Source organism: Dipodomys merriami, unplaced genomic scaffold (assembly GCF_024711535.1).
Source record: "Dipodomys merriami isolate MVZ:Mamm:240054 unplaced genomic scaffold, mDipMer1.0.p SCAF_502, whole genome shotgun sequence".
In the NCBI taxonomy this organism is placed as follows: Eukaryota; Metazoa; Chordata; class Mammalia; order Rodentia; family Heteromyidae; genus Dipodomys; species Dipodomys merriami.
In genome coordinates this window covers 258,497-282,051 of record NW_027206072.1, presented here as the reverse complement: position 1 = coordinate 282,051, position 23,555 = coordinate 258,497, and the positions used below count along the sequence as shown (strand labels likewise).

Sequence of the window (23,555 nt, the reverse complement as noted above, 5' to 3'; positions counted from 1 at the left end):
AGCCGTTGGCTTGCTAGATAGGCACTCTTCACTTGAGCTAGGTCTCCAGCGCTTTTAGCTTGGACTTTTCAGATGAGATATTTCATTTTTGCCTGGGGCCAGCCTGGGACCATAATGCTGCATTTCCTCCTATGTTTGTTGGGATTACAGAAGTGTACCACTGCACTCAGCCCTGAAACCAGCTTCTGATATGGGAAAAGAGAACAGGAGAGCAAAGGAAGTGGGGAGAAGAGAAAAGAGGAGGAGAAGAGAGATGCATACACAACATATCAGACATTTCCTGACTTACAATATGGTTTATTTTTTCTATATCAGTATTGATGAAAAATACATAGTTTACAGCTTATTGGGAAATCTGTATTATCAGTATTTTCTGTTTTAATTTACCTTGCTTTTCTTTGTTTTTTAGGAAGATGGGAAATAGAAGAGTTGAAAGAAAACCAGGTTCCTGGAGACCGGGGGCTCGTGCTGAAGTCCAGGGCGAAGCACCACGCGGTGGCGGCCGCCTTGGAGAGGCCTTTTGTCTTTGCAGACAAACCTTTGATCGTTCAGTAAGTCATAGTACACTTGTGACCACTCTTTTTCGGGATTTGGGTTCATGTGATTTGACTGGCATCTGAAGATAGCTTCGACTTTAGTGCTGGGCATAAGATTCTATTTTTTTCAATTTTATTTCGTTAAACCTTGGAATGTATATATGCACAACCCCAATTATTCAGTGAAAACCAGTTAATGATGAAATTAGATTCATTTCTGCCACCAAATAATACAGCACAGTGTAGTCACTTTTTAAATTTCAACTTTTTTTCTGAGAGTTACTTGCTACTAGGATATTAACTCAAATATAATCAAGAGGGAACACAAGTACTGCTGATAAGCTGGCAGTGGGATTCAGCAGCAGTAGATTCATTCTCAAAGGAAGTGTGGATGGGGTCAGGAGACCTTTGCTCCTCCCCTAGTGGGCATACGCCAGAGGCCGGGCTTGCCCAGTGTCCTGCTGGACTCCACAGGTAGCCCACACCCGTCATAACAAAACCTCCCTCCTCCTGCCAGACAGTGATGGCACTCAGGAGCATCATTCCCTGAAATGTCCCCCCAGAGCCCCTCCACGTCAGAACCTTTTCTGTTAGATTGATGGCTGGTTCTTCCTGCGCCCTGCAGAGTGCCATCTTGTTTTAAGAGACCTCCCAGAGTCTAGCAATTGTACTTAGTTAAATATATCAGTGTGATGCTTCAAAATATCTGGTCTACAGTAAGTCATCTCAATGAGTTTTGAATACTGACTCATGTAATAGAGCATATGCCCACTATTTGAACAAATTTAAAATAGTTACAGGTACTTAGTAGACTCATATTTGACCTTAGTAGTATTTCTTGATGACTTTCGTTAGCATTTGTTATTTTTTGTCTTTTGTGTTACAGCAATTTCAGACAGACTGGGAGGGTGTTCTTTGTGGTTTTGGTTTGAATTTTCCTCAGGAATAATGACTTGCTACATTTTGGTCATGTGTTTATCTTCTTTTGAGAAACGTCTATTTAGGTCTATTTCTTTTTTCTTTTCTTTTCTTTCTTTTTTTTTGGTTGGCTGTGGGGCTTGAACTCTGGGCCTGGGCGCTGTCCCTCAGCTCTTCAGCTTAAGGCTAGTGCTCTACCACTGAGCCACAGTGCCACTTGCAGTTTTCTGGTGTTTAATTGGAGATAAGAGCCTCACAGACTTTCCTGCGCAGGCTGGCTTTGAACCATGATCCTCAGATCTCAGCTTCCTGAGTAGTTAGGATTATAGGCATGAGCCACCAGCACCCAGTTATGTAAAATACTTTAAAACATGAAAATATATTTTGTATGAAAATGCAGAAATTATTAAAATAGAAAAATATGTGATGTAACGTCATTCTTGAGTATATGGGTATTCTGTTTTTCATAGTACCATTTATTTAAGAGCCTGGCCTTTTGACAATGAATTTCTTCGGTAACTTTGTTGAGGATAAATTGGCTATAGATACACGGATTTATTTGTGGGGTCTCTCTTCTGTTCCATTGGGATATGTGTCATTTTGTTTATGCCAGTTCCATGCTACTTTTTAAAAACATAATTGTAGAATGCTTTGACAAGATCTGCTATTGCAATGTATCCGTTTTATTCTGTTTGTTCAAGATTTCTTGGGGTCTTTATAGTTCCATATGAAATTTAAGACTGTTGTATTTTGTGGTACTGGGATTTGAACTCAGTGCTTGTTAAGCAGCCACTCACCCAGCCCTTTTCACTTTACTTTTTTTTTTTTATTGTCAAACTTCTGTACAGAGGGGTTACAATTACATGGGCAAGGTAATGAGTAGATTTCTTATCAAGCATTGTTGCCTCCTCCTTTGTTTCCCCTTCCCATCCCTTGCTTTACTTATTTTTTAAATAGTCTTTCATATTTTGCCTATGAATCCTATTTATGTTTCCCACATAAAAAGGATGAAATGCACATAGCACTACACAAGTATTTTGGTTAAGATGAGCCTGTCTAACTTTTCCCCAGACAGGTCTCAAACAGCAGGCCTTCTGATCTCTGCTTCTTGAACAGGCAGGAGCTTCCATGTAGGGTGGGTTTTTATGAAGTATTTTATTGGTATTTTGATTGGGATTGCTTTAATCTGTGTGTCACTCCAGGTAGAATGGACATGTTAGCAATGCTAAGCCTTCTAATCTAAGAACATAGGGTGATTTGTTTTTCAGTACTTTTTAGTTTGTTTCATCAGTGTTTTATTTTTGTTATAGAGATCATTTACTTCTTAGGCTAAATTTATTCTGAGGTATTTGCATGCGTGTGTGTGTGTGTGTGTGTGTGTGTGTGTGTGTGTGTGTGTGTGTGTGTGTGTGATGGTCTTAAATGAGACTTATTTCCTTTACAGCATGCTCATTATTCATATATTAAAATGTGACTTGATTTTTATATGATTATTGCATAGCCTCCACCTTTATTGAGTTTCTTTATTAGTTCTAACAGTTTTGTTAACTAAGCTACTAGAGTAGCTATTCAGGAAGTTAACTTCCTATGCCAATAAGTCTTAGTATTTTCCTTATTCTTTTCAGTAGTAGTTTCAACATTTAGATCTTGCATTAAGGTTTTTGTTCTTCTTGGAGTTCATATTCATACAGAGTAAGAAGTAGATGTCAGTCTTGTTCATGTGGATATCCAGTCATTCCAGCATTATTTGTTGATGAGACCATTGTTTCTCCAGCATCTATTTTGGGTTCCTTTGTCAAAAGTCATATAGTTGTGGTACTGCAGATTCATTTCTGGGCTGTTTGATATTTCTGTGCAACTGTGATGTTATTTGACTCTGTAATATGATTAGAAGTCTAGTTTTGTGATGCCTCCAACATTGGCTTTGTGCTCAAGATTGCTTTAGTTATCCGGGATCTTTTGCATTTCTGTATAAATTTCAGGATTGATTTTTCCATTTCTATAAAGAATGACATTGGAACTTTGATCAGTATTACATTGAATCAATAGATCATCTTTGGCCATATGACCATTATTGTAATATTAATTTTGCCAATCAGTGCAAATGGCAGATATTTCCATATTCTACTGTCGTCTTTTTTCTTCAAAGTTTTATAGTTTTCATAGTAGAGATATTTCATCTCCTTAATTGTTTATTTTTATTTTTGATGCTATTGTGAATTTTTTTCTAATTTTCCTCTCATTCTGTTCATCGTTGGAGTACACAAAAGGCACTCATTTTTGTGTGTTGATTTTGTATCCTGCCACATTGCTGTGAAGGTGCAGGAGTTTGGTGGTAGAATCATTGGGTCTTTTAGGTATAGGATCTTAACATCTGCAAATAGGGATAATTTAACTTCTTTCCATATTTGGAACCCTTTATTTCTTTCTCTTGCCTTATTACTTTGGCTAGGAATTCCAGCACTATATTGAATAAGAGTAGAAAGTAGACATCTTTGTCTTATTTCTGATTTTAGAGGAAATGGTTGTTTTCCAACATTTAGTGAGCTGTTGGTGATAGGTTTGTTATAAATAGCATTTATTGAGGTATTTTCCTTTTATTCCTATTTTTTTATCATAAAAGGAGGTTGCATTTTGTCAAAGGCCTTTTATGCATTGTTGAGATGATTATATGATCTTTGTCCTTTATCTTGTTTATGTAGTGCATCATTTTTATTGGTTTATGTTAAGCCAATTTTGCATACATGAATGAACCCGATGTTCTCACAGTGTACAAGATTTTTGATGTGTTGTTGAATTCAGTTAGTAAGAACTTTATTGGGACTATTTTCATGTTATCTTTATCAAAGTGAGTACTCCGAGGTGAGTATTGTTAGCTCTTGCTTGTAATCCTAGCTTCTTAGGAGGCTGAGATCTGAGGATTGCAATTTGAAGCCAGCCTGGTCAGGAAAGTTCATGAAACTCTTATCTCCAAAAAAACTACAAAAACAAACAAAAAAAGGAAGTGGAGGTGAGGCTCAAGTAGTAGAGGGCTAGTCTTGAACAAAAGAAGCTCAGGGACAGTGCGCAGGCCCTGAGTTCAAGCCCTTGGACCAGCACCAAAAAAAAAAAAAAAAAAAAAAAAAAAGGCATCCAAATTTCTAGTGTACAGAATTGAGCACTGCTAATTGTTTAAACATATACAGAATTATGAGCGTATACTGCACATGATTTCTATAGTTTTTATTTTTTCTGTCTGCTAGTTTAAGGTTTGGCTAGTTCATTTTTTTCTACAAATTTGAGGTATATCTTTCAAGTGTTTATTTTAGACATCGCTCTCATCTCTCTTTCTGTTTCTATAGGTGCTTATAGATATAAACCTATCTCTGAGAACTGCCTTTCCTCTATTCCAAATGTTCTGGTGGGTTGTGTTTTCATTTTCATTGGATTTCAAAAAATTTTTAAATTTTTCCCTCTAGTAAGTGTGTTGTTGTGGCTGAATATTTTCTGCAGGTTATTCTACTGTTACACTAGTTTAATTCCACTATGGTATGAAAGAATACAGTATTTTGGTATGAAACAAAATCCGTTTTTGACTTTCTTACATTTTCCAAGACCTTACTTTATGTCCTAGAATATGACTGATTTTTGAGAAAGTTCCACGGGCTTCTAAGGAGAATGTGATTGTTCAACTGGTGGCAAAACATTCTATAGGTGTCTGTCAGGTCCATTTGTTATATGATATTATCAAATCTCAATCTGTTGATTTTGAGGTAGGTCTAGATGACCTATCTACTGGTAAAAGTGTAGTATTGAAGCTTCCTACTGTCAGTGTTTAGAGTCAATGTGTGTTTTTAAATCCACTAGCATTTGTTTAACAAAGGTGAGTATACCAACATTTAGTACATAGATGCTAAAAATTGCTGTCTTTTGTTTTTGTTGTTGGTTGTGGGGCTTGAACTCAGAGCCTGGGCCCTGTTCCTGAGCCTTTTCACACAAGGCTAGTGCTCTACCATTTGGAGCCAGAATGCCACCTGCAGTTTTATGGTAGGTAATTGGAGATAAGAGTCTCACAGACATTTGCCTGGGCTGGCTTCAAACTGTGATCCTGAAATCTCAGTCCTCTGAGTAGCTAGGATTAACAGGCACAAGCCACAGGTGCCCGGCTGTTATATCTTCTAGGTGGTAAGTTACCTTTATTAATGTGAAGTGACTTTTTTGTCTTTTCTTCACAGGTTTTGACTTGAAGCCTTCCTTATCAGATATGATTGTAGCTCTCCTAGCTGCTTTCAAGGGTTCATGTTTATGTGGACTCTTCAGCCTTTTCTCCTAATCCAATGTTTGTTTTTGTCAGTCAGGCGTGTTTCTGGTAGACAGCAGAGGGTCAAGTTTTTCCTTTTTATCCAATTTACAATTCTTTTTTTTTTTTTATTGTGAACATACTGTACAGAGGGGTTACAATTACCAATTTACAATTCTTTTTTGATTGGAGGATTGAGTCCATTGATATTGAGTACTTACTTCATTGACATGATGTATAGTAGTTCCAGCCACTAAAAAAAATAGTGTTAGATTCTTTCCTGCTCTTCCTGTGCTTGCCTGTTTATCCAATGTGATTTTCTTCTCCTTAACTTCAGGTTTACATTCATCTTCCTCTTCTGTGTGCAGGATTTCTTTGAGTACCTTCTGTTGTGCTGGTTTAGTCATACTAAATTGCTTTAAGCTGGGCACCGGACACCAGTGGCTCACGCCTGTAATCCTAGCTATTCAGGAGGCTGAGATATGAGGATCATGATTCAAAGCCAGCCAGGATAGAAAAGTCCATGAGAACCTTATCTCCAGTTACCCACCAGAAAACTGGAAGTGGCACTGTGGCTCACATGGTAGAGTGCTCACCTTGAGCTGAAGAGCTCAGGGACAGTGTCCAGGCCCAGAGTTCAAGCTCCTCACCAACAAAAAAGAAAAAGAAAAACTTGCTATAGTTTTTATGATAGAATTTTTTTATTGTCCTTTAATTTGTGTGATAGTTGCACTGGGTAGAGTATTCTAAGTTGGCAGTTTTTACTTGCAATGCTTCAATAACCTCCTGGCTTATGATGTTTCTGTTGAGAAATCATTAGTTACTCTGATGGTCTTTCCCGTTAAATGACAAGCTTTTCTCTTACAACTTTTAGTATTCCTTCTTTGTTCTCTGTTTTTGGTGTTTGAACTACAATATGATTTTGGAAAGTTCCGTTCTTGTTTTATAGGGTTTTCTAAATGTTCCTGGCTTTCTATTACTTTGTTGAGTATGTTACCTATGCCCTAAGCCATCACCTCCTCACCTCCCTCTATGCCCATCATTTGTATGTTTGCTCTTTTGCTAGAGCCCAAACTCGTAATTTCTTGCAAATCCTTGTGTATTTCTTTCACCTCTGTATTTTTGTCAGATTTTTTCCATGTCTACTACGTCTTCAACACCTAAAAGTTAGCCTTTGTTTAGGTGTATTCCTTTTGATCTCATTTAGCTGTTTGCATTTACTTGGTATTCATTTGACTTCTCTTTGACTTCATTTACTACTTTGGTTGTGTTCTCTTTGATTTTGTTGTTTATAAATATCCTATTTCATTTTTAACATTCTTATCATAATTCCTTTGATCTCACTGTTATTCTGATCTTTTGTTGTGTAATTATTGTTTAAACCTTATATTTCTTTACTGTCTCATATTTCCTAAATTTATATATTGGGATTTATTCACTAAAATACAACTTGTAGTTTTGAGTTTGTCATCTACAGTTAGTCTCTACATTCTCACAAGATTAGCTGGCTTTATGTTCCATTTGTCATTGCTGGTATTAAATTACATCTTGCCACTAACAAATTCACCAATTCAATTCCCAACCAGATATTTACAAGTAGCAAATTACCATTGGTGACATTATCTACACAACCAATAGCATATATGCAAGACTTAAAACTAATCATTTATTAAAATGATCATTTTTTATTATTTCTTCAATTTTCATCTTTTTGTTTTATTTCATTAAACAAAATCATCAATTCTGGTTTTTTTCCGCACTGAATTGTTTGTTATAAATTTATAAGTCATCTTAGCAAGACTATATTTCTTGCTTGTTGTCTTAACAAAACTATTTCAAGAAAATAGAAAAATTTTGCTGAGAATTGTAGTGCTATAAATCCATGAGAAGACACTCAGTGGTTTTTTACTGTTAAAGAACTATAATTTCACATATATCTGAGCTTGTTAGATACCAAATACTCCCATATTCTTGGCAGACAATATGAAATCTCTTTGCTAGAGGTATTTAATGAAGTATATAACTTATTGAGCATAACTTAGCTGTATTGAACATAACTCAGTAGTAAGCTCAGAATATAAAAAATCATGAGCAATTTCTTTGAACCCTGTTGTAGGTTTTTTGGTTTGTGGTTTTGAATTTATAAGGAATATGGGTAATATATGCCTGCTGAGAATTTGAAATTTACTCTTGTTTTATCTAAAGTTATGTTATCCTCAACAGTTAGAAAAAAATTATTACTTAAATGAATCACTAAATGAATTATATAATTGAATTAATCATCTTATTTATAATACTTTATATGTATGCCTTGAGATGACATAGTAGAAAAGCATTTTTGTTAATTTCCTATAGGTGTGCTTTGTACATATGAACTACTATAGAGTGATATAAAACATTTCTGTCTAAATGAGTTGTGAGTGCTACATTAGATTTTAAAGAGCAATTAGTAATTTTTATTTATCAGCAGTATGGTTCTTTTTCCTTCATGTAGATATGAAGTGAATTTTCAAGAAGGTATTGATTGTGGAGGTGCATACATTAAACTACTAGCAGACACTGACGATTTGATTCTGGTATGATCTTTTAATACTTCAGAAAACCTTAATAAAGTTAGTAAGTATTTTTAAGGAATAATTGTTACAATTGAAAACTTCACTTTCAACTTTAGGAACCTTGAATGTTTTTTTCTGTTAGTTTATGTAGTTTTTACAGTTTGTCTTTGAGTTCCATATGAAGCTGCTACATGAATGCATTCATTTTAGAAGATAAAACTTGGCCACAACTATAAACACATGCTAACGTGGTACATATTAATGCTGTGGAAAGGTCAATTTACAGCACTTTGTAAAGTAAGAATTATGTTTGTTTAGGAAAGCAAGGTAACACAGCAAAGCAGTAGAACTTAAGTAGGCAGAAAACTAAGTTAAAAGGTAGACCAACTCAAGACCAATAATGTGCAGAAAATAGCTAATTGAAACTTTTCCATGTTGAAGTAGCTTAAGAATCTAAGCACTTATATTAAGACCACCTGGGCTGGGCACCAGTGGCTCACACCTGTAATCCTACTTACTCAGGAGGCTGTGATCTGAATCTGAGGATTGAGGTTGGAAGTCAGCCCATGCAGGGAAGTCTTTGAGAGTCTTATCTCCAATAAACTGCTCAGAAAAAGCCAGAAGTTGGGCTGTGGTATAGTGCTGGCCTTGAGACAAAGAAGCCCCAGGACAGCACCCAGACCCAAAGTCCAAACCCCAGGATGGGCAAGGAAAAAAAAAAAGAACGCCTAAAGTGTGGGGAATTTCTTACCACATTCTCCCACAGTAGAGAAGGGGTATAATAGGAACTGTGCACATAACAGGAATGAACTAAAAAGGTCATCCTTTGAGTTGCTGTGGATTAAAGGCTCTTTTGGTTGGCTCACTTGTAGGATATGTTGAAGCCCTTGTTTTTGGTGATTGAAGGTAAAAATGACAGAGCTGGTGGCAAAAGTTCAGTGACTGATTTGGCAAGGCTGACTTATCCAACTAATCCTCAGAGAAAGCTTGTAAATTAGGCACTGTTGTCTCTACCCTTCAAAGGTAATAACATGGAGACTCAGAGAAGGTAAAGAAGCATGTACTCCGGGCCTCACACAGCAAGTTTATGCAGCAGCCTAACACAGAGACCCAGTGTCTATATCCCAGACCTCTTCACCAGCATGTCAGGCTGGATACATTTGGGGTGGATCTTCCATTTTCTGCTTAGATTGGTCATTTTTTAATGCCTTCCTGAACAACAGTAGAGGGTAATCCTTTTAGCTTTAAGGTTATAAATATACTATCTTCTAATGATTGATTCTCCATGAAATACTAATGCAGATTTACATCAAGTAATTAAAGCTACTTCATGATGTTGTTTAACATCATATTCTCAGGAAGTGGTTGGTATATTGCTTCAAAAATAACGATTTTCAAGCAAAATTTGTCACATATCTATATCCTTTTGCCATTTGTCATTTACTCATATTCTATGTGTTTATGTTGTTAGCGTATGTACAATAGTAAGCTTTACCCAGGGGACAGAATAAAGAAATCATTAAGTTCTCTAATTCTAGACTAATTCCAACGTTCATCTCTTTTTGAAGGAAAATTTTTATGATAAAACATCCTATACCATTATGTTTGGACCAGATAAATGTGGAGAAGATTATAAACTTCATTTTATCTTCAGACATAAACACCCCAAAACTGGAGTTTTTGAAGAAAAACATGCCAAACCTCCAGATGTAGATCTTAAAGAGTTCTTTACAGACAGGAAGACTCATCTTTATACCCTTGGTATATCCTTTTAATTCACTGGTGATGCGAAAACGTGCTGACTACAGATACACTCGTGGCGAGTGCTGTGGGGACAGAAGCCTGCACTCGTGCCAGGCTTGTCTTGTGGGTAAACGGCTGCACACAGGGCAGCACCACAGAGGGTGCCGTGCTGGGTGAGGCAGGTCAGAGGTCAAAGGCAACGTGGTGTCCAGCTTGCAGACTGTGGGGAGACTAGTGAAGGCTATGCTGCACTTGTCCCTGAGCAGAGCTGGAATGGAGAAGGAAGGAGGGGACAGGACATGTTAGCCCCGTGACGCTGATGCCAGAAAGGCAGGGAAGCAGAAAGGGAAGCGGCTCAGGAGAGGAGGTCCCCAGTGCCAGGATAAGGTCGAGCTCCACTGTCTGCAGTAGTGATGGCTGTGAGGCCCTGCCTTGTGGTGCTGGTGCCACTTAACTGACACTGAAGAGAACCATTGAGCCAACCGCATGTTAACATGCATAGCTTGACTTAAGTAATGGGAGCCTAACATAGCTGTTGAGGAGAGAAGAGTACCACCTGAGAAGTGTTTTTCAGTTCCTAAGTATGTACGTTACAGCGAATTACTTAAAACCATAGCATTTCAGAACTTGAGCAGGACATTAGCAGTGGCTCTACGCAGTTTCCTTTCTTAAGTTTCAACTCCATCACAGACTAGATATTTGAGTTTTCTTTCAAATTCTGCGATTGCAGAAATCTTGTGTTATTATTATTTTATGTCAAGTCAGTGCCCAGTTCGATGATAAACTGGTAGTATACTAGCCATAAGAATTTTATTCCTTTGAAACCAAAATTCCATTTTCAGCAATTTATCCAAAGAAAATAACTCAGAAAAAAGAAGACAACGATGGATGAAGATAAACTGACTTGAGGCAATCTCAGTGTTATATAGGGGGAGTTTCTGTACAAGGCAGAGATGATAAATGTGAATATGTTTAGCAACAGGAGGCAGGCTTAGACCAGTGAGTAACCTTTACCTGAATGTGCAGAATCTCAAATGCATGTCCTGTTTGGATTTTGGAGCGTTTCACATTTCCAGATTAAAGGTGTTCAACCAATGAAGTCCACGAAAATATTCTGAAAGCCCAAAACCAAGCACAGTGAAACGTGCAACACGTCTGGCCTCAGTATTTAGCCTAAGAGATTTTCAACTTGCTGTGTTCCAGTGGGGAAGAATAACTGTATTCATTTTTGCCTCTGGGCAAAAATATGCAAGCAGTTAGGAAGGGACTAGAAAGCAAGAAAATAGTGTTCATGATCATTTGATATGCCCCACCATATGGGAGGCATGAAGTAGCCCTAGAGCGAGAAGGACTAGTAGGCTGGAATTGAATTGCACGTCTGACTCTTAAACATTTTCTTCTTTTAATACACTCCAAAACATTGATCTTTGTGTTTGAGTCATTGAAGGCCATTTTTAAATCTGTGGTGCTGTCTTAAAAGACACTATCCTGTAGGGTTCTTGGGGGAGTTGCTTTTGAGACAGGCACCAGTGTGTGGCCCGGGGGGGTCTCCAGCTCACCCTCTGGCTACGGCTGGGATTTGCCCAGGAGTCCATTTTTAACATGTGCATATCTGTAATGTGCTTTTTTGGTTTTAACTGTAATTTGAACACAAAATTTCAGTTGCAACTTCTGTTCGAGACTTGCTTCAGAAATTGCTTTCTTTGAATTGGGAAGACCCAGTTTTTGGTTGTTTTGTTTGTATCTTATGCTTAGCTATACTTCAATCTTGCTTTTGTTGCTGCCAAGTAGCTTTTATAATCTTAGCTAAAAAGATGAGGAAATGGTGGAGGAAGAAAAAGTGGGTGTGGGTCTGTGTTGTGTTTGTGTAGAAATTAGAGTTGGGTAGCAGAGTTTGGTCTTATGTGACTAAAAACCTCTGTGGATTGGAACTCCATTAGAACTGGTTCTTCTGAAAGTACTCAGCTGCATCTCTGGTTGTCCGGACCCTCTTGATGTCTGCTGGCTGCATTCACTTCTTCTTTTTTCCTTGTTCTTTTTGGCTTTCTATGTAATCAGTCTGAGGGCCTACATGTGTGTTCTAGGCTGGCCTTGAACTTGAGGTCTTCCTACCTCATCTTCCCAAGTGCTGCGATTACAAATGTGCATGTAACATGTGCATGTAAATGTTACACAGATATTTCTACCATCATTCTTGCCAAAGACCTAAATTTTATCCACAAGAAGGAAAAGTTCTTTCATCATTACTTACGAAAATTTTGAGGAATTTTGGGATTTCCTTGGAAACAAGCATGCTAGCAGGTGTGAAGCTGACTGTGTCAAATGATCCAGAAGACATATCATGTTAAGAGTATGTGAGTGATAACAGTGTGGCCATTCCATTCCAGTGCAGGAAATGGCTTTCTAGAGGAAATGCCCTTGTTTGGAGGAAAGGTTCACGAACATGGTTAGGGGTGATGTGTAAAAGGTCAAGTGCTTGCCCTCAAGTGGCGGTGGCGGGCGGGGGTGGGGGGTGGGAAGTGAGCTCTTCCTGTTGTACTTGAAATTTTTTAAGTTTGAGATTGGGTAAAAACCTTTTTCAAAGACAATTGTTAGGTTCCTTCTGTAACTATAAAGGAACAAAACAGAGATCCTGAGTATCAAACTGAGTTAGCATTAGGTTAGAAAAAATACAGTTTAAAACCATTTTTCTTCATTTTAGAAAGTATTATTTCTAGTTATTTCAGCACATTTTGATGCAGTGCATTGGTGGGTCTAGTTTTATTTGGGATAGAGATATTTAAACATTAAGTCATTTTATTCATTAGAATATTCTCTTTAAAATGTCTTACCATAATAACTATAAAACATTTAAATTGTTCTTTAGTGTTGAGCCCAGACGACACATTTGAAATATTAATTGACCAAAAGGTAGTAAACAAAGGAAGCCTACTAGCAGATGTGGTTCCTCCAGTTAACCCTCCCAGAGAGATCGATGACCCCAACGACAAAAAGCCCAGCGAGTGGGACGACAGGGCGAAAATCCCCGATCCCTCGGCGGTCAAGCCGGACGACTGGTGAGCAGAGCTCAGAGGCTCCGTGGCAGGGCGTGACTGGGCGTGGTTAGCAGGCCTCTTCTTCACAGCCAAGCCTCTCACTTTTCACTGTTATGTGAAAGGCTTTCCTAAAACGGATTTTGCACTTCCCTTCCTTTTACTTTGTCCTTGCTCCTGCTGCTGGTGCTAGTGTGGAGCTTGAACTCCAAGCCTGGACTCTGTCCCTGAGCTCCTTTTGCTCAAGACTAGTGCTCAACCACTTTGAGCCACAACACCACCACTTCCAGTTTTCTACTGGTTAATTAGAAGTAATAGTCTCATGCACTTTCCTGCTGGCTTTGAACGTTGATTCTCAGATCTCAGCCTCCTGAGCCACCAGCACCTGGCTCCTTTTGCTTTTTTATTTTAGTGGGGTTTTTTTTGTTGTTTTTAATTTTGTTGAATCTTTCTGTTGCTTATATTTTATAATTTCAGTGCTGTGGAGAAAATTCACATATCTAAAATACTAATATACTTAAATTTTTAGTTTGCTCTTTATTGTGTATGTATGAATATTATATGTGGCTGTTATTTTTTTCCTCAATGTATTAAGAAGCAATCTGGATTCACTCAGATCAGTGTGCTTAACCAGAGCCTTGTCCCTTATCTCTTGTCTTGTCCTGTCCTTCCTTCCTTCCTTCCTTGTTTGCGTCCTTCCTTCCTTCTGCCTTCTGAACTTGATCATGCACATTCTACCAGGTTGTGGGGTGACTATTAATGAACATATTATTTTACAGGGATGAAAATGAACCCGTGCAGATAGAAGACTTAAGTGCTGTTAAGCCTGAAGGCTGGCTTGATGATGAACCAAAATTCATCCCGAATCCGAATGCTGTGAAACCAGATGACTGGTGCGCGCTCCCTCCCCGGGCTCATGGCTCTGGTGTTTCTCCCCACTTCTTCCCACTAGCCTGGATGGTGACGCCTGCTTTGTTGTTGTCCTTTGCTCAGGAATGAAGACCTGGACGGGGAGTGGGAGGCGCCTCGGATGCCAAACCCAGCCTGTCACATAGGATGCGGTGAATGGAAGCCGCCCATGATTGACAACCCGAAGTACAAGGGTGTGTGGAGGCCGCCGATGGTCAGCAACCCCGACTACCAGGTACCCCGCCTGCCTGTGGTTATCTGCTCCTAGACACCCAGCGATCCCTCACACTGTGTTAGAAGTCTGACACGCAACTTCATGAAATTGAAAGAAATTGACCTCAAGTAATCTGTGTTTACACAGTAAAGCATTCTTCATATAATTTTGTAGGCTAATTAAGAACACTCTGTATTATATTCTTCCCCAGTACTCAAGCAAGCTCACCCTTGGAATAAAGTTCTGACTTAGAAGTAAAGAAATGACTGCTAACCGAGAAGAGTCTCAGTGCCTGGTCATCAGTAGTGCCCGTAGGTTTTTTTTTTTTTTTTTTTTTTTGTGCTGTTGCAATTCAGAATTTTAAAAATATTAGCCAGACATCTTTTGATTACATCCGGGTTTTTCCATATTAAAACTGTTGATACTGTTCATTGGACCTATAGTTTCATCTTCCTGATTATCCAATGGCATTTTCTGACATCACACGTGCATCTGCTTCTCCCAGTTCTTGCTGTCTCCAGAGTATTCATCTCTTGGGTCCCATATTCATGTCATGACTTTAAATGCCACAGGGCAGAAGCCAGGTGTGTCTGGACCACCAATGGGTCCAGGACCTGGCACAGAAGTGTCTGGTGGCAGCGTGAGCTTGCTGAAGGGATCTGACTTGACTGGCAGTGCAGTGGCTTTGGAGCTGATGGAGCTCTGTGTGTGTTGAGCAGTGATTCTGAGGTGCACCGGACTTCAAGCCAAGTCTGTCTGGACACAGGTGGATGTCTGCCTGCGGAGCTTTCCGACTTGGGCAACTTGAACAGCATCTAGCGTTGAACAACTTCATTAAATCTCAAAAAAAAAAAAGTCTAACATAGTGTGACTTGTGCAACTTAAATGTTTATATATGCTGGATTTTACTTTGTTTTTTCCTTTGCAGAATTTAAAGTCATTCATCAGCAGCTGTTTCTCAAGAAGCATTTATAATTGTTTTATTATAAATGTCTCCAATTATTGTTTCTTTCAGGGAATCTGGAGTCCTCAAAAAGTTCCCAATCCCGATTATTTTGAAGACAATCATCCATTTCTTCTGACTTCTTTTCGTGCTCTTGGCTTAGAGCTTTGGTCGATGACCCCTGACATCTACTTTGATAATTTTATCATCTGTTCAGAAAAGGAAACAGCAGATCACTGGGCCACAGAGGGCTGGGGAGTAAAACTAATAGTAGCAAACGCTAATGAGGTATGGGCATGATAACTGCGTGGGGTAGTAACAGGCCAGCCACCCTCCTGGCTATGTTACACAAATGACCCCTTTAATGGCAACTAGAATGCAGTAATATCTACACCACGTTAACCACTTTTCACAGAAATGCGAATAAGTTTTTAAATCTAACTTGATTAAATACTATTTCATTTTAGCCCCAAATCTTACAGACTGTACAGAAAAGGTTAAGCTAAATATTTCAACATAATGCATCTTGGAGATGTCTTTAAGAACTAATTATCCATGAAGAAATGTGGTTCTTCAGACACTCTACCAGCCATCAAAAGAACAGGTCAAAGGACACTTTTTGATGGCCAATGGCCCTGGCTTTTATTTCAGTAATATAGACAGTTTTCTTATTGAAGGTTATAGTGAAATTTCTTTATATGAAAAAAGGACACAGTAATTCTGAGTCCTGTTTTTAGTGATAAGTTTTTTCAAAGTATAGAATTAGAGTTGTGTACTTCTAAATGAGCTAGATAATATACTCATGTAAATAGATCTACCCTGAGATTTAAGTAAGGAATGAAGTCACTCCTCTTGTGGTAGAAGTTTCCGTCCATGTTGTATCGCAGTTCCTACTTCAAATCTCACTAAGTTATATGCTTATTGTAATATGTAACCTAACAAAGTGTGAAAATGAAGGACTTGTTTTTGACTGACAGGTTTTTCAGTTCCTAACGAAAATGGCTAGCTAGAATGAATGTTTTGGTGGTTGACTTTCCCAATGCAGGTTTGTAACACCTTTGCTGGCTTCTCCCCCTCTAGCCTGGCGTGTTTACACAGCTGATGGTGGCTGCTAAAGAGCGCCCGTGGCTTTGGCTCATTTACTTCGTAACAGCAGGGCTGCCAATCGCACTGATTACTTTGTTCTGTTGGCCAAGGAAAGTAAAGGTAAAGAACACAAATGCCCCTCAACTTTTCCTTTGCTTTCCAGTTTGCCTGTGTTTAGGCATTCTATGCATTGAGCAATTCACTCTTAAATGCAATGAACTAAATTTCCTAAATCTTAATAATGATTTACTGTGTATGCTATTTATTGCAAAAAAAGGTTTTTAAGTGGTGCTTTGCTTTGAATAAAAATAGCCTATGTTTAACTACAACAGAAAAAATACGAAGTTGCAGCGTCTATGAAAACGGATCTCTGTAAGCCACAGACAAAGGGAGCTCTTGAGCAGGAAGTACAAGAAGAGAAGGCCGCCCCAGAGCAACCCGCAGACTTGGAGGAGGAAAAAAAGCAAAGTGATGGTGAAGTTCCTGAAAAAGGTCAGTCTGTGATGGCGACTTACCTTCGGGGTTCCGACCCCACTCATGAAAGTGGGGTATCGTCCTGAAATAACCAGCCGGTGTGCTTGCCGGTCTGCAGCTTGTGCAGCTGAGCTCCAGGGACAGGGCGCTCATTCGGGAGGAAGCTTTAGCCCTGCCCCCACGCCTCATCGCTGGCCAGCAGTTACAGACCCCACAGGCCACGGCCTCGTGAGGGGACTTTGCGTGCCTTTGAGAACGTAGAGGAGGTACAAAAGTAGATGGTGTGTATATGAAAAACAGGTAGATGGCAGATGATCACAGCAATGAAATCAACATCAGATCTTCTTCAAATGGTTGTTGTGGATATGGTAGTCTTTTCTGTAGAATAGTTTCCCGAAAATGCTGTTGGAATATATATGAATATATACATATACATATATATTATACGTATACATACATATATGTATATATACATTCCTTCTCCCTTACACTGAACTACTTGATAGTGTTAGAACTGAGTTGTCAAGACCTCCTTTTGCACATCTAGGTAGAAATAAAACCAGCCAATATCAGCGTGACTTAAAAACCATCTTTCTCTTCTTATTCTGGTACCTGGGCTTGAACTCAGGACCTCACTCATTTGGCTTTCTTGCTCATGAGTTGGTATTATACCACTTGACCCACACCTCCAGCTTGGTTTTTTACTTGTTAACAAAAGGTAGAGTCTCACAGATTTGGCTGGCCTCAAACTCAATCCTCCAGACATCAGCCTTCTGAGAAACTAGGATTACAGGCATAAATCACTTGCAGCCAGCAAAAAAAGACTATCTAAAAAGAAAACTACACGTTTACATGCATGTACCTGCACATACACATGTATATATGTAAGTTTTTTTAGTTTGTTCTCAGCACTTTTTCTTTGTAACTTGTAATGCTTATTAGTATGTTGTTTCCATGAACTTAAGAGGGATTTATGAGGTGCTCTCTAGGAAATACTGGAGTATGACGAGAGAATTGTTCTAGAAGGTCTGTGTCCACCATGTCCTGCATGTGTGTATGTGGAATACATGAGCATGTTCCTCCCCCCCCCCCGACTTTCCCTCTTCCTCCCTCCTTCGAGTTCCACAGCTCCTGGGGCAGGCGCCCTGTGCTCTGTGGTGAGGTGACTGAGCTGAAGTGCAGAGTGGAAACCAAATAAGTCAGTGAGCAGAGGACACCAGACAGTGTGCATGCAGTACACGGGTAGAAAACACCAGACAGCGTGCACACGGTACACGGGTAGAAAACACCAGACAGCGTGCATGCGGTACATGGGTAGAAAACACCAGACAGCGTGCATGCGGTACACGGGTAGAAAACACCAGACAGCGTGCACGCGGTACACAGGTAGAAAACACCAGACAGCGTGCACACGGTACATGGGTAGAAAACACCAGACAGCGTGCACGTGGAACACGGGTAGAAAACACCAGACAGCGTGCACACGGTACATGGGTAGAAAACACCAGACAGCGTGCACACAGAACACAGGTAGAAAACACCAGACAGTGTGTACCTGGTACACGGGTAAAAAACACCAGACAGCGTGCACACGGTACACGGGTAGAAAACACCAGACAGCGTGCACACGGTACATGGGTAGAAAACACCAGACAGTGTGCACACGGAACATGGGTAGAAAACACCAGACAGCGTGCACGTGGAACACGGGTAGAAAACACCAGATAGCGTGCATGCGGTACATGCATAGAAAACACCAGACAGCGCGCACCTGGTACACGTGTAGAAAATACCAGACAGCGTGCACACGGAACATGGGTAGAAAACACCAGACAGCGTGCACCCGGTACACGTGTAGAAAACACCAGACAGCGTGCATGCGGTACATGCATAGAAAACACCAAACAGCGTGCATGCGGTACATGCATAGAAAACACCAGACAGCACGCACCCGGTACACACATAGAAAACACCAGACAGCGTGTACCCGGTACACACATAGAAAACACCAGACAGTGTGCACATGGTGTGTGGTGTGAGCATGTGAACACAGGCCATTGGCATGGTAAAAATGAACGATCACTGACCATGAAGGGAGAGTTACTATTAATTATATTACAGTTACTAAGCACAGGAAAGACAACTGTTTCTTGGGTTTTCATATACAATTCTAGAAAGCTGTTCCTTGCCACACAAAGGATCTTTGTTATTTATAAAAAAATATGAAGTACTTGAAATTTATTTTTTTTTAACTTTGAAAGGAAGAAACTGGTTTTAAATTTTGGAATTCAAATACATTTTCTTTATCGTATCTACTTTTCAATAGCAAAACTCTAATTCACTAAGTCTTTGCCTTTAATAAAATGTACATTCTAGAGGAGGAAGGTGAACCTGAGGAAAGGAGTCAGGAAGAAATTGAAATCATAGAAGGGCAAGAAGAAGGGAATAAGTCCAATAAGTCCGGATCAGAGGATGAGGTAAGCACCCTTCTATCAGAAAAGAAACTCAGTTCTAGATTACACACACACACACACACAACACACACACATGCGCGCGTGCATGCACACAAGCTGTCTCAACCAAAACAGCATCCAGTTTGAGAAGAAATTTTTGCTATATTTCTTCCAAATTTCGTGAGCTTTCATAGTTTTGAAACTGATAAAAGCAGGAGAGCAGAAACACAATGCATTGTGTTGTGTTAACACCTATGATTTATGAATCGTAAAGGGTAGTGCCAAGTCAGTACAAAACTATGACTCTGTCATTAGCACATTTCATTGAAAAACAGAGCCGGACGCCGGTGGCCCACACCTGTAATCCTAACTACTTGGGAGGCTAAGATCTGATTGTTGCTGTTCGAAGCCAGCCAGGGCAGAAAAGTCCGTAAGAGTTGCATCTACAACAAACCAACAAAAAGCCAAAAGTAGAGGTGTGGCATCCATGGTAAAGCACCAGCCTTGAGTGAAAAAGCCAGGCAAGGCCCTGAGTTCAGTACACAGACCATTTGGGTATCCGAAACAGAATCCTTATGGATACAAGATAATTCTGTGGCTTTTGTAAATAAATACATGTCTTGAAACATTTTTGAAATATACCATCCGCTGAGTAGATGAGCAACACCTGCCAGTGTGCTTTCAAATCTTTCAATGAGCGTACTCCTTTTGTGACCTGACAGAAGATGGAAGTGTCCACAGGACCTTTTCATCTCCAGTCAGGCAGGGTATGGCTGAGCAGCCTTCTCTCACCCACAGAAGCCAGGAGCCGGTGTGGTCTGCGTCTCCAGCCCTGCAGAGTGGCTGTGGCCCAGTAGGGCCAGTGCTGCCCTGCTGGTGTGTCAAGTGTGCTTGGTGCTATTGGCTTGTGTTCTGAAGCTTGCTCAGTACACATCCCTGGTGACTAGTCTCAACTATCTTAGAGTTTTGAGAGACTTTGGGACCTACCGTCCAGTAGAAATGTCCAAGTACAGAGGAGTAGGGTAAGACAATTTCATCCGGAGCAGACGTCTAGCATTGCTTTAGACATGCTCCCATGCGTCCCGGCTTACCTGCACATCTCAAAACACTTCATGTAACTTACTTCCACCTTCTAGCCTTTCCTGAGCTGAAAATAACTCATAAAATTATAAGATGTCTGTGTGGTGTACAATCACATTCTGAGAAAAGAAAAAGGAAAACCTAGAAAGCATTAAATTGGGTATTTTCATTTCTTTTCCTCTCTTCTAATTTGTCTGGCAGAACTGTGTACAAAAATTTCTGAAAAATGCTCTGGACAAAGCAAGTCAGCAGTTCGTTCCTTAGATAAATACTGCACTGACCACCCACCGCTGCTTAGCGCCTCCTCACTAACTCCGACGTGACACTAAGTGCCCCCTTTAGAGACGTGGTGTACACGGTGCTTGCAGACACTTCATCAGGCCCACACAGCACCAAGGATGTTGTTTACTGTTAAATGTTTCCAAAATTGCTTTCTGCAGATGAAAGAAGCGGACGAGAGCACGGGCTCTGGGGACGGACCGGTGAAGTCGCTGCGCAAGCGGAGGGTGCGCAAGGACTGAGCGCTGCTCTTGAGCTCGAGTCATCCCGGGGAGAGGTCCGGACTCTAGAGGGAGTGTGCCACACCCTGTCCACCTGCCCCAGCTTCCAACAGACCTGCAACCCTGTTCTTGGAGATTTATTTTAGTCTTTCTTATGAGGGGGGAAAACAGTCTTTGTATTTAGAATAAAAGAGTGGCAAGTTACACATCAGATTTGAGATGGATGTCATTACAAGTTAGTTTTAATAGTTGAAGGTAGTTTGGGTTTCTTTTACAGAACAAAGTACTGTGAAGCAACCTCACTGATTTGGAAAAAAATCAGTTGCTGGCTTCAGTTACTGGCTTTCTACTTCTATGTCAATCCAATAAGATAGGTGGTGATTTTATAATAAAATGTGTGTGCTGCTGTACAGAGCAAGTTCAGTAAAGCCTCTGCATGGTGTTTGCATCCATCAGCTACTTGAGTATCTGAGACCCACATCCACCTAGTTGGCAGTTTTATATTCAGTTCACAAAAATGACTGATTCACTTTCAGAGGTGTTCTGTTGGGCAGCTGTAAAAGCAAATGTGGAAGAGTCACTGGGCAATATTGCAGCATATCTGACATTTGAATACATTAATAGTTTCTCAAGAACAAATGATGTGTGATTTTCTTCAAGTTTCGTATAGTTTTTCCAGAGTGGTTATCCCATTCCCAGAACTGCTTGTGCTTACACTGCTCTGGAAGACAAATCTCAAATAGTGTTTTTTTCCTAAAGAATGCCTTCTTTGCATACAGGTTATTGAGACGGCTTAAAGGATCACTGTGAGATTCTAATGGCTAACACCAATACCATGCACTTCACATTTCTCATGACTTTTCCTTACAAGCAGATCTCCAGTCTGTGGCCACCCCCAGCCACCTCAGGGGAGAGGGAGGGGGCAGATGCTGCTTGTTCCTCCTTATAGCGGCTATCAAGAGTCCCTGAACCAACTTACAGTGGAGCTGTTTTCCCACTTGAAATCCGTTCAAGAACTTTGCATGCTTACTACTGAGATGATTTAACTCTGAGCCCACGGAACTGCTTTAATACAGTCTATACGATGTTGACTTCCCTCTCAGACCCCAGCCTTGGCCACACCCCCTGCAGGCTCCCTCCCAGGGACATTCACTGGCCTACAGGCAGCACAAGCTCTGCCCTCTGACAGCAGCAGTCACACTGCTACTGCATGCCACAGCGAATCCAGACTCCACTGCTCCCGCACCTTCCACATGTTTTAATAACACAGAGAACCAGGACTTGCACTGACTTAATACTAACTGAGCACATGTTGCCAGCACTACCTCTGGGCTCTTGCTTTGAACTAGGCACACTGAATACCTCCTGAGACTTTCTCTATTCAGCACTGACTTCAGGAGGAACATCCTTAGCTTTATGAAAACCTTGCCTGACAAGTGCATTCTGTGTACACGTTTTTCCTAAGGATTAATAAAAGCTATTTTCATTGTCTTAGTTTGCCTTGAACATTTGGTTCAACTCTAGAAGCAGACACCGCTAATTCCTGCGCTTCCCCTCCGGCTGGTGGGGCTGGGCCAGCTCCCCAAGTGGCGTCATCCTTTCTTGCCCTCATCTGAATTCATTGTTTAAAGGGCCTTCAATCAACATTGGAATTTTTTTCCTTTTCTCTACAAAAGAGAAAATTACATGCATTTTAAGCTACACTTTCAGAAGTGTCTTAACTTCAGCAGTCTAAACTACCCTTCCCCTGGAGATGCCTTCCACTAGCCATCATGGCTGTGGGGCAGTAACGCTTTTGCCAGCCCTGCTCAGGGTCCCTTCTTCCCCTCACCTGCCCTCCTCGCTGAGCAGACACAGAAGGGCTCACCTGCAGATCAGCCACTACCAATGAATTCAGAGCGGCTGAAAACTCATGGACCACCATAGTGAAAACATCAATCTATTACATTCTAGAATCTATGGGGTTGGGTTTTTTTTTTTTCTTTTTCATTTTAGCTATCAGTAAAGAAAACCTAATGTTATATATTTAGAACATAATGGCATAGCTCAATTTCAATTTCTTCCCAACGTATATATAGTTCCCCTGCATTTCCATCTTCAGGAAGGTATGAAACATTGAGGAAGTGAAATGAGCCAACTCTAGCACACTAACAGGAGGCAGACATATTTGGGAACATTTGAAATGTTGGTTCTTCGATGCAAATGCACGAAGAATAAGAGTAGTTCGAGGGAAAATGGACTTTTAATACTGAACATAGTATCACATGTTTTGTGTTAAGTGAATATAATAAACTACAAATATAAAATGTAAAAGAAGGGATGAACATTTCCCTGATTCCAGGGAAATCATTTTCTGCAGCTCAGAGTCATTAAGTCTTTCTCTCTTCCAATTCTTGCAGTCTCCCACATAATGACTTCTGTTCTTGCATGATTTACAAGTCATGATAACTACTCCAGTAGTTATTATCTGGCAATCACCACTAGTGACTGGCAAAAAAAAAAACACACACAAAAACTTTACATCTTTTACGCCTCAAAGAATTAAGACCAATTTTTCATTTAGATTTTGAGTCATCTCTCCTTTTTCTCTCAGTTCTGGTGTTGAAAGTGAGATCTGTGTCAATGATGTTGGGCTATGGTGAAGACTTGCATGGATGTCAACTGCTATTTTAAAGCAAGAGAGCTCTCAAGAGTTTTGTCCTTTTTTCCAGTACTGGGTTTGAACTCACACGCCTCCCATGAGTTATATTTCAGATAGGGTTTCTTGCTCTGGCCTGGACGGGCCCTTGGACCACAGCCCTACCTATACTGCCCAAGTAGCTGGAATTACAAG

At 40.2% G+C, this 23,555-nt stretch overlaps 1 protein-coding gene across 6 annotated transcripts in view; it reads left to right on the top strand.

The window, feature by feature from the left end:
• The window catches only part of LOC138810639 (calmegin-like), a 30,450-nt gene extending 9,522 nt beyond the window's left edge, over positions 1 to 20,928 (top strand). For 5 of the 6 annotated variants that reach the window (XM_069997799.1, XM_069997804.1, XM_069997801.1 and 2 more), the window contains exons 5-14: positions 410 to 551; positions 8,228 to 8,309; positions 9,857 to 10,049; positions 12,898 to 13,087; positions 13,843 to 13,956; positions 14,057 to 14,207; positions 15,202 to 15,417; positions 16,210 to 16,335; positions 16,548 to 16,707; positions 20,663 to 20,928. In XM_069997799.1, coding sequence (XP_069853900.1) covers positions 410 to 551; positions 8,228 to 8,309; positions 9,857 to 10,049; positions 12,898 to 13,087; positions 13,843 to 13,956; positions 14,057 to 14,207; positions 15,202 to 15,417; positions 16,210 to 16,335; positions 16,548 to 16,707; positions 20,663 to 20,868 — 1,580 coding nt within the window. In that variant the 3' untranslated portion in view covers positions 20,869 to 20,928. Of the gene's footprint in view, positions 1 to 409; positions 552 to 8,227; positions 8,310 to 9,856; positions 10,050 to 12,897; positions 13,088 to 13,842; positions 13,957 to 14,056; positions 14,208 to 15,201; positions 15,418 to 16,209; positions 16,336 to 16,547; positions 16,708 to 19,065; positions 19,167 to 20,662 lie in introns of all 6 variants that reach the window. The other variant, XM_069997800.1, reaches the window with a different exon arrangement.
• The last annotated feature ends 2,627 nt before the right edge of the window (positions 20,929 to 23,555 follow it).